The following is an 11,453-nucleotide window of genomic DNA, read 5'->3' as shown; positions in this document are numbered from 1 at the left end:
AGCCCTGAGGTAATCGTTGGTTGGGAGACAGACTATGAAGCCCAATCTCCACATTTCACAGACACTCGCTCCCCCATTAAAGAGGTGCTGGGAGCGGTGGGGTAACGAATAAACACTGTTCAGAAATGCTTTGCGAACACCATGTAATAAAGGCTGTCACATGAAATCTGGAGAGGTTGGAGAAATTAACTAAATGTGAAGTTATGATGTAATACAAGCCTCTGCTGTGTACTTAACATCATTCTAGCCTTCACCTCCAAGCAATGCAGCCACAAAACACACTGTGGAAACTGATTTTTATAAAATAATAAAAGTGCCACTTCAGACATAAAAAAAATAACAGGGGTCACAGTATGACAGAGTCAAGAAGGAACAGTTGATAGAGAACAGAGTAGTGTAGGATTCAGCTTCCAGAATGAGATCCAGTTCTACTGTTCCATTTAAGACATCACGGGATACAGAGAAACCCCCTGGATACCATTTAAAATAAACAAAATCGAGAATATCAGCCAAGTGCCCTAATCATTTCTGCTTGCGTAGAGGTACCTATCAAAGCGGTATTTAAAACTGATGGAAGATGTACAGACACATGCACCGTGCAGATAGCGGCCTACGACAGGGTCACGTGTTTTTGAGTACAGTACTATCTATAATGCATCAGAAAACCAAGATAAACAGATGACGAACTCCCTTGATGAAGCTTTGAATTACTGGGAAATTTCCAACTGTTCGTGACCAACCCCCAAAGCCTCCATCTGACATCGTTGCTCAGCCTGCGCTGTAAAACAGTTTCCGATGCTGTATATATATGTTGAGAACAGGAGCAGTGGACAACAAGGGGAAATGAAATGTGACAGCCTGTAGATTTCAGACATGTCTGGGTCCCAAACTCAACAATTTTCCCTCACTTCCCTCACACGAGTCCTTCTCTGGATTACACTGCTGTGGAAAACATCTGATGAATTCATCATTTTTGGGGGGGTTTGGTAATTTGGTAGGGGTTTACAATTCAGGTTACTAGAGGTAACAATTTAGAGGTTAGGCAGGTCAGGCAGGACACAGTTAACTGCAGTGAAAAAAAAAAAAAAAACAGATACAAATAAAACAGACTTTGACCACAAATATATACAGCATAAAACTAATGCTAATGGGTGCTAATCAGGGGAGCTGCGTGTGACAGAAGCAGAAAGATTTATAATTTGCCGGAAAACCATACACTAATTCAATATAAAAGTTGTACTGCAGCCCGATAAATCACGCTGCGCATTCTGATTCTCAAAAAGCCTAGATGTGCAATCTATTCACTGGATGCAAAAGCGTTCACAGAAACATCTGTGAACAACAGACGGAACACACGGAGTACATGTTAAAACGAATAAGAGAAATGCTGATATGTCAGTCCAAAAACGGATTGGATTGCCCTTTGGAATTCCCCCTGTAAACTGCATTCTAAAAACACATTCTGGGAACGATCCCCTTTAATCCAGTACCCTCTATCTAGTTTCTGATACAAGCAGTTCAAATTGAAGTCAGAAGAACAGTGGGATTCTTGTTGTCCATCTGGGCTGTGTCAGTGCGCGCCTCCCACTATAGCCGGCCTGCACGGTGGCTGTGCGAGGTTACTAATTGGAAACGGAATCTGGCAGTGACCCAAGTATCTTTAAACACAAAGATACAATCTGATTCTCAGGGGTCTCTGTGTGGCACAGATTCAATGGGCCAAAGTGTCACCTCTGAAGCAGACGAGGGGGACCAGATAAAAGAGACCCCGTGCACTTGCATGAGTAATCTCACAAAGCACAACGAAATTGACCAGGGCCATTACAGAATAGTTAAAAGGTATAATTGAAATGATTCAAGGTTAAACTTTTTTCCCCCAATTACCCTGACGAAATTGGTATTAATTAAGGTCTGATTCCAACAGAATAAACAGTTATAGTGGGGCATTGTGAAAGCTAGGATTGAGTGAGCTTGAAGTTCCTTACTTGTACAAAGAAGAGTAACAAAAGGTTCCTTCAGAAGATGTGACATTCAGGATCTGTTCATTCGTACTTTAAAAGAAAGATTGTTTTTTTAATTGCAAAATAAAATAAAAAATGCTTTTAATGATAGCAGTTCTGCCGAAAATCCAGTAAACCAATACTCAAAAATAAACTGGTTCAATGTTTTACTTTGACTTGCGAAGATGATAACGCTCAACTTACCCATTAGTATGAGTCACTGAGCAGGGCAAAATTCTTCACAGTTCAAAAGTCTCATTTAGGGAAGGGAAACTTCAGGAAGGAATAAATCTCCTCTGCTGTCGCTTCTGTGCGCTGTGTCCTCCAATGGAATGCATAAAATAAGTTTAATGAAAGTAACGTATGAATAATGTCGTGTTGCTTTGTCCTGCAGGGTGTCCAAGTTTGACAAAGTAGCTGGGCAACAAAGTACAGGAAAAGCAGCAGATTTATGGGGTCCAGGAGTTGCTGCACTTATTAAGTTGCTGGCTGTGAGGCTGTCCTTCATGCAAACAATATTCTTTTGATCTCAAGACTGCGTGTAGGTCCACAAGCTATCTTCTTCCCTACCACCACAGTCACCGTGGTGCAGATTGACCTAATCGTTATGAACAATGTTTGCTACAGGCGATTTAAAATGCAGCTGCACCCGTGCATGCAACTTTTTCACATCTTCCCCAGCTCACAATAGAAAACTGCTCTCCTCACTTAAAGCTGTGTCTGAAGCCTGTTTACCAGATGTACCCAAGAGCCCTGGAGTGCAGCCCACCCAGCACCTATATATCACCTCCAGACAGAGGGTCAGGGCCGAGTGGCTGGGGTCTATTGTCAGGGGTCAATTTCACAATGCTTTTGTTCTGTTAAGAAAAAAATAAAATAAACACTGCAAGGAAAAGGCCTAAGCTAGAGTCCTTAGAAGATGTGCATGAGTGCACTTTTCTCAAAATGCCTCACTCCTGCAGACCAACATGCCGCAGATCCTAAACTCCCCTGAGAAGCTGGGCTGACATTCTACAGTCATGCATCTGAACACTTTACTCATATGCTCTCAAACCCAAACTAAGATCTCTTTACATCATTTCTTAAATGCACACAGTGAGTGAGTAGTGCACGGGTGAATGCATTGTTGTTTTTGTGTATACATGTGTTTTCGTTTTTTTCAAAAGGGAGCAGACCCATTGAAGCAGTGTGCGGTGCATGGTGCACTGCCGGGGCACAGTTTGATGCTCATTCCTAGGAGTTTCCTGCGTGGAGGTGACCTCCAGTTGTCTTCTCTATTCAGTTTTGACACATCGAGTACTATTCTGTGTGACCACAATGCAGCCTCCATGAGAAAGGGCTATTGTACACTGAGAGGCTGTGGCTTTTCAAGCTCAGGGTATAAATACCTCAGTGTTTCGCAGTTCCTTCCGATGGCTTTCAGATCCCTGCTGTGATCCTCTAGAGAAAACTTCTGGGTCTGACTTTGAGAAGTTATTTCATTTTAACTGTTACAGAGCAACCAACTTTAAGGCTTCAATTTAAAAAAAAAAAAAAAAAAAAGACGAAAAGGAATAGAAATGAGACATGAACAACTCCATTCTTTACACAGGAAATATAAAAACATCATCATCAGCCTGTCTCCTCATTTGCTGTCATGCAATAACTGCGACCTGCATCTGACCGGTTTAAGCTGGTCCAGGTGAGCTTGCAGATTAAGCATTTTGATATTAGGCCTGCATTACATATGGGTTTGCAGGACAGAAAGCAATCTATACATTATTTTAATACAGCTCCACGTCCGACTATGCCCTCTGCACAGTTAGGTTGCAGGCACCAAGATAAACAGTGTGCTTGCTAACATGCAACGACTCGAAGCTCGTAAGGCCTGCAACAGCAATGCATTGGGAATGTGATTTCCACCCATAATTACATTTCAGCAGAAAAACAACAAAGAACACAGCATACACACCCTGAACGAGACTCTGTTTGAACCAGCTAACCGTTTATCTGACTTTTCTGATATCATCCGGCCTAGAATAATAATGCTCTCTCCCTTCTGGACATGCTGTCCAAACCTTCAGAGCCTATGCAGGCATGCCCTCTACTGGATAATCAATACCATGAAAACCTGTGACACTCAGCTGTGAAGCAACCGTGTCCCAACGGGCCACACTGACTACAGCCCCGCCACTGGTGCTGACAGGGCAGCATTATCAGCAGCAATGCAATTCTAATGATCATCCCGACTTAGAGTTAGAAAGCACCACCGATAATAGTTCAGAATAGATCATGTACTATTCTATCAATTTCCTAATTGGGAAATTCCAATCAACTAATATGCACACTGAAAATGCCACGTGAGATCTGATTAATGTGTGACACACTTATGTAAAAACAGTTCAGTATGGACAATATTCAGTTGTAGTTCTCATTTAGATATTCAACACAATAATGAAAACTACATACAGTTGGTCCATAAATATTTGGACAGAGACACAATTGTCATCATTTTGGCTCTGAACGCCAATGGATTTGAAAGGAAACAATCAAGATGTGCTATAAGTGTAGATTTTCATCTTTAATTTGAGGGTAGTTACATCCAAACTGGGTGAACAGTGTAGGAATTACACCCATTTTTATATATGGTCCCCCCAATTTTAGGGGCTCAAAAGTATTTGGACAAACTAACATAATCATTAATTAAATTGTGAGTTTCAATACTTGGTTGCAAATCCTTTGCAGTCAATGACTGCCTGAAGTCTGGAACCCATAGACATCACCAGATGCTGGGTGATGCCATGCTGGGCTATATTATCTGCTCAGATTCAGCCAAATGCTTCAAAACTCATTGGACGATGCTTCACTGCAGATGGACAATGACCCGAAGCATACTGCTAAAGCAACCCAAGACATTTTTAAGAGTAGAAGTGGAATATTCTGCAATGGCCAAGTCAATCACCTGACCTGGATCCAATTGAGCATGTATTTCACTTGCTGAAGGCAAAACTGAAGGCAAAACTGAAGGCAAAACACCCCAAGAATAAGCAGGAACTAAAGACAGCTGCAGTACAGGCCTGGCAGAGCATTACCAGAGAAGAAACCAATTGTGGTGGCGTACAGAGCCAAAATGATGACAATTGTGTCACTGTCCAAATATTTATGGACCTAACCGTAGGTATAACCGTATGATCATTTGTATCACCATCTGTAGCTCTAATTGAAACAAACACATTTTCACTTTTTTCATCAATATGCACATTTTCACTACATACAGGTATAAAAGTCAACTAGCCTAGGACTTACATAATACTCAACTGTGAAAACATGAATGAACATTTACAACAACCAGCAGTGACTCAATACACCAGAAAAGCAACAAGATGTTACAGTCTAAACAGATAAACCATGTTGTGTACACATCTGTGTGACAAAGCACTCGTAAGTCTTTGCTTGTTATCACACAACATTCATGTTGCATTAAGTTGAATAGGAAATATCTAACCTGACTTTCAAGACTTACTACAGCCATAAAAACAGCCGGGATGATGTGACAAGCAGAGCCCATCAGAAGGAACCCACAGAAATGTCTGTGGTGCAGAGAGAAGCCACAGACAAGACAGAGGAGAACAGCATCACACAGTCACAAACTTTCTCATGAGATATATTTTTTGTTTCCTTTTTTCTTTTCTTTAATGTGAAATATTCTTAATGGCTTTTGTTCAATAAGAGATATCTGCACAGCTGTGGCAAGAAATCACAATGAGGGGGGGTTCTACATAGAAGCAAACTTGGAAAAACCTGGAACGATGTTTAAGGCACATGCTTCCCCTTGGAAGATTTAAGAAGTTCTTAAATTATGAGAACCTGCAGAAACATCTCTGTGGAACAAATGCATCTGCATTCAACTGAATCTCCAGAAGCAGTGACTTCTGGGTTATGACTAGAATGCTTTCAGATGATTTTAGATTTTTTAAGTTTGTTTGTTTTTCAAGCAGCACAACGAATACAAGAATTCACTCAAACGTAAAATCAAACACATCCTCCAGAAAAGCTATGTGAGCACTAATGACATTTCCAGCTGGCAGAGTGGGAGAGGATGGAGACTTCCTAGCTGACAGGCAGTAAGCGAGAGAGGGAGAGATGCCGATACTCAGAGCCCTGTCTCCGCTTCCTGCCCCAAGAGGGAGCGCAGCACTTCACCTCATCGCACACGTGGACACCATGTGTTTCACTTCAGGTGCAGCTACTACAAATTCCACTACCCAGAATCCCCAGAAGCACTTATTTCCTCACTCCTGTCACACACAAGATCCCTCTTTACCATTATTCCAACGGGTGCTTTTTCCCGGCACAGAGGGGCGGCAGGGAAGACACTTGGAGACAGTCCAACAACACAGTTGGCCACAAAGGACAGCCACAATACATGCCACTAAATCAGCAGTGTGACTCTGTGTGTGGGGGGCCATGACTAGCCCAGAGCTCTGTGAAGTTCCGTTAAAGCACCCTGCTGGAGAAAAGGGTTTTGGTTGTAACTCTCTTTGTAATGTCTCTCCATCCAACCTTTGGGCCCCACCATTTAATAGCACATTCAAACAGGGCCATAGAGACTGCAATGACAGCCTTTACCGTCTCAAAGCATAAACATAAAACGACAACACTAACGACATAGCTAGACCCCTAGATGTGTGATCAATCATGTGCCACTGTGCCACTGCTCTGGAACTCTCTCCCTGCAGGCCCTGGCACTGGCTCCACCTGGGAACGGGCAGCCATCCAGAAACCGGGGAATTCACTTAACTCAGCCATGCAACGCACACGTTCGCACAGAGCAAGACCAGTGAAGCATGAAGAGCAGCCGCATCACTGGTGTGATAAACATGACTACAAAATAAAACTGACAACAAGAGAGGGAGGCTCTGGCTCCCACAACAACTGGTGCACAAGGAGAAGAAGACTCCCGACCTGGGGAAGCATCACAAATGGCCAAACTGACCTTGTGATTTCACCACCCCACCACGAAAACACTACGAAAGGACAGAGTTAACCTGCTCCTCACAGACGACTCACCCAGATAAGGGATGGAGGGGACCATCTTCAGAGACTTGATGTGCTCCCTCATGCGAGTGTAGTTCTCCTCCTTGGAGGTCAAGTAGTCGAGCTTCTCAAAGGTGGCTTTGTCCTTCCGGTTGATCAGCTGCAAAAATAAAGAAATAGGTAAACAATTGAATAAATAAAAAGTAGGACAATAACTATGCTGTTGTGCACCTGGAGAAATACTGTACAGTGATTCATCATTTACATATTAATACTTGCATTTTAAGAAATGACTGGAGAGTTTCAGACACTGTATGTTTCGTCACCAAGGAGAATAGTGTTTTTTTTTTTTTCTTTAACAGGATCTGCTAGTAATCCAAATTTCCAGCTGAAACCCATGACCTGTTGTGTGGAGTTAATTTGAACGGGAGGGATATTTCAAATGTGCTTATAAAACAGTATTGTTACAAAGAAAGCAGGTCTAGTGTGCACATATTGTGTCAGAGGCCACATATGTCTTGAGGTATGGTGTAATTTTTATGGACATTTTTTGAGATTTTAAATGGAGAAAATTCAGGTCCCTTCACATTGCAAAAAAAAAAAAAAAAAGATTTATCATCATATCAGTCTGATCACAATCCAAAGCATCACTCAAAGCTACACTTATTATAAACTTTCCATCTGACGTGCAGACGGCCCATCACACCGATTTCCAACTTGAAAGTATGTGAAGATTTCACTCAAGCAGACTTCAGACGATCGACGCAGACAGACATCTGGTTCTGGAGCAGATGCCATTTTTATATTGAGGTGAAAAAATATATATACCAGGCAAAAAACTGGCACGTCTAATTAGCCAAAATAAAAGCTACCTCAAGGGCTGGGTAAACTCTTTCAGTGTGTGCTACTGAATAAAAATGTCTGTTTGAACTGTTTTTTTTCTTTAATTTTTTTCTTAATAAAACGTTTTTTGGTTCAGTAAAGACTCATTCGCTCAAGAATTTCCTTTTCACACTCGGGAACATGGCATTTAATCAACTGGAAAATTGCACTGAATTTCTGTAATGGGAGATTTCTGATTTAAAAGGGGCATTTGTTTTGTTTTACTCATGCTCATTCTCAAACCAATGTTCACAGTTTTTATTCATTAAGATGGACCGAATGCAACAACTCCGGGAATCTTTCTTCTTACTATGTTTGCCTAAACTGGACATAAATTCAGTTGCTCAAAAACCAAAGTCGGAACAATCGAGCGAATAAAAAAGTACCACCTCACCATCCAATAGATTGCTTTTCTTACCTTTAGCATAACTTCAACATATTCTAGCAAACACACCTAATTTTACTGAGTTTCTGTTGGATTGCCAAAAAAAAGACATAGTTTGTGGATTTTATGTAATAGGTTATTTCTGCAATTACGTTATGTTCTGTATTTTCTCAGAAGCTCAGTTAAAACCTGTCTTGACAGTTTTAAGGCATTGTGGAAAATATTTCTTTTTTTTTTTTTTTTTAATAACTACACTGCACCATGCAACGCCCTGAAAGCACGGAAATCCCAATTATGTTAGACTGGATAAGTAAAGAGCACCAGACACTTCTCCCTAAGAGATCTGGAACCATTCAGATAAGAAGAACACTCCCCCGCTCTGATGGATATGTATGACCTATGCATGTTCATGAACTCTGTGGTCTTTATCTCTTGATTTCTATCAAGAAGTTACAAACAATAAGTGATTTCTTACACTCTAACAAAAGAGCTAAAAGAGCTATTTGTCACAAACAAATCTTCGGACGCAGGCAAACACCAATCAGCACCAACTGGCTCAGCTAAGCAATACAGTTAAAACTGATACTGGATATCCATCTAAGGAACTACACTAATATTAAAATAATAAGATAGGAAACGAGAACATCTGTTAATCACATATGCTGTAGATGTTATTCAAATATTAGGAAGGGGATACATTTTTTTTTTTTTTAAAGTGTGCTTTATTCCGTTTTAAAAATCACCAGAGGAAGGTTGGCTTAAACGTGTTTGCTCAATGTACAGTGCTGTGCTAGACTGACACTTAACCACATATCATTGTGAGCCTTAGTGCATCCGACAGGTACTCCACGGATACAAATATACATGTACTAATGTGCACAGAGAGGACGTACAAATTAATTCCCTGTATTTACAGAAGACATTTTTGAATTGCAGCTTGCTGTGAGGAAAGACCCATTCCTGGATTAGAGTAGACACCCCCTCAAAGCACAGACCACTGGACGTAGGGCACACAGCAATGTTTTCATAAGCAGTCCTTATGAGTGTAATCATAAACAGGTACGGTTGACACGATTCCAACTCTCGTCTGACCTGGGAGTCAGCGCTGTCCAGAAATACTTTAATGGCTTTCAGCACTGTGTAACAACCATTAAGGCAATGTCCATTCATCCTCCAGGTCTGTTTCCAGTCATCAGGAAAGAGGGAGGTTGGGGAGAGGAAGGAGAGAAAAAACAACAACTTGCGGAACAGAAAGTGACTTAGGCATCGGGAAACAAATCGACACTGAAAAAACGTGTCTAGCCGTGTACAAAGATGAAGTGGTTTCAAAACATCTTGCTGTCGCTTGTGGCCCATGTACACCATCCACTTTCATTACATGCTACAAATTTTACTTTGCTTGTGAGATCACACAGTCATGTTGCCTTTGCATGATCTTTACTATTCTAACGTACAAATAAATATCAGCTCCTACAGTTCTTATACTGAAATGTACTCTGATTTAACTTGAGACCTATTATGCTACGTGCGTTTTGTTTTTAACCGGTTATGATCAATTATTATTCAGCTCCAACAATCTCTAACTCCTCTCACAGCTTTTGAGCGTGACAGATGAAACTTGTAAGAAGCATAGGTTAGAAGCTTCGTCCATCCCCTGTAACTATACATATCCTCTATCCCGTACACACTTTTTACATTTGCCGTATGATGCTGCTAATACTGCTACTAATGGTCCTGTAGTATGTACTGTAGTAGATATGAAAAAGTGCACTGTATTGTGCTATAACGTGCCGTGTTTTGGGTTTAATATCTGATCACCACCCAGGTGTCCTATCGGGTTCAGCAATCACCCGTGTCGCAACAGTAACAAGCTCTAGGTTCGTGGTACTTGGGATCCTGCTATGAGTTTCTATTTCATGAAGTTAAAGGATGAGGCTATATTTGTATGAAAGTTTTCTAGTAATTATTGCAGCCGAGGTTGAAAAAAAAGAAAGTAGGTTTCCCGTAGCCCAGGGGACAGCATTAAGGTGTCAGTCCGAATTCTTCCAGCAATCCACTAGGCACCAGGGCTCAACAGGATAGTAAACAGTGAAAATGACCTAATGACAAGCCAAAGGAAACACTAGACTAAGGCTCCATCCATCTCCCTGTCAGGAAGCCATCAGCCTTCCATCGTTCATTTGGGCTATTTAAAGTTTAGGGCTGTGGATCATTTTGTTGCTGTGCTTCACTGCTGGGGCTGTCAGGCAATCTCCTCCTAAAGGATGTGTGTTTGTCTAAACTATGCTGTGAACTGCACGCTTTCTCTGGCTCTCTCTCTCATACACAGACACACACACTCACTTTGCAGCACAACACAGCCCGCAGCCACATTTCTGTAAGGGTTGGTGAGATGACATAAGGAAGACGGACATTTTCCAAATCAGAGAATGCATCTGCTTTCTGTCTGCACCATTTCTTCATGAGTTACAACCGATCCAAACTGTAAACTGTACAGCTAAGCAAACTTCATCATGGCTTGTACAAAAGAAAATATCGGACATGTTATCCGCTGACAAAGTAGGCAGCTGCGCAGATACTCTGTATGAATTCAGTGAAGACTGTTGTATGCAGAACAGGCCGTGTCGTCAGTTCAACACTCATCATTAAATAGAGGAGCTGTGAATGCCAAGAGACCCGTAATAAGACAATTTTAAAAATCTCATAACAGAGATTTGGTTTTTAATTAGCTGACTCTGTAATTAGCTGCAGTTATATATTTTGAAATGGTACGACTGGGGATCTCGGAGTATAAACGCTCCCTTGTTCCGCAGCTTGGTCAGATATAAAGGATTTTTACAAAAGAGGCCCATGAGATTTTATATATATCAGTGTTTGGGATCTGATCGAGGGGCTGAAGGGACCTCACAGTGCAGCTCAGGGATTGCATGGCACTTTTAGGATCTCCAGTTTAACTGCAGCAACCACATATAAGCCCCCAGGGGGAAGAAAAACAGACTCCAATGCGATGGTTGCTAAGGTGCACCACCCAATATTTTGTGTCAACAGGTGTGGTCACCACTTTACAGAAGACACAATTCACATAAAAGTAATTATTATGATTAGATAAAAGGAGCATATTATGAAGTACGCACCAAAGTTTTTTTTTTCATTTCCATTGAACATCCTGC

At 41.4% G+C, this 11,453-nt stretch overlaps 1 protein-coding gene across 2 annotated transcripts in view; it reads right to left on the bottom strand.

Moving 5' to 3' along the window:
- Positions 1–11,453, bottom strand: part of ralgps1 (Ral GEF with PH domain and SH3 binding motif 1) — a 199,765-nt gene that overhangs the window by 105,366 nt on the left and 82,946 nt on the right. For both annotated transcript variants that reach the window (XM_066713155.1, XM_066713156.1), the window contains exon 8: positions 7,050–7,176. In XM_066713155.1, coding sequence (XP_066569252.1) covers positions 7,050–7,176 — 127 coding nt within the window. The remainder of the gene's footprint in view (positions 1–7,049; positions 7,177–11,453) is intronic.

This window comes from Amia ocellicauda, chromosome 9 (genome assembly GCF_036373705.1).
Source record: "Amia ocellicauda isolate fAmiCal2 chromosome 9, fAmiCal2.hap1, whole genome shotgun sequence".
NCBI lineage: Eukaryota > Metazoa > Chordata > Actinopteri > Amiiformes > Amiidae > Amia > Amia ocellicauda.
Note: the sequence above shows the minus strand (reverse complement) of the source record. Positions and strands in the feature narration are given on the sequence as shown.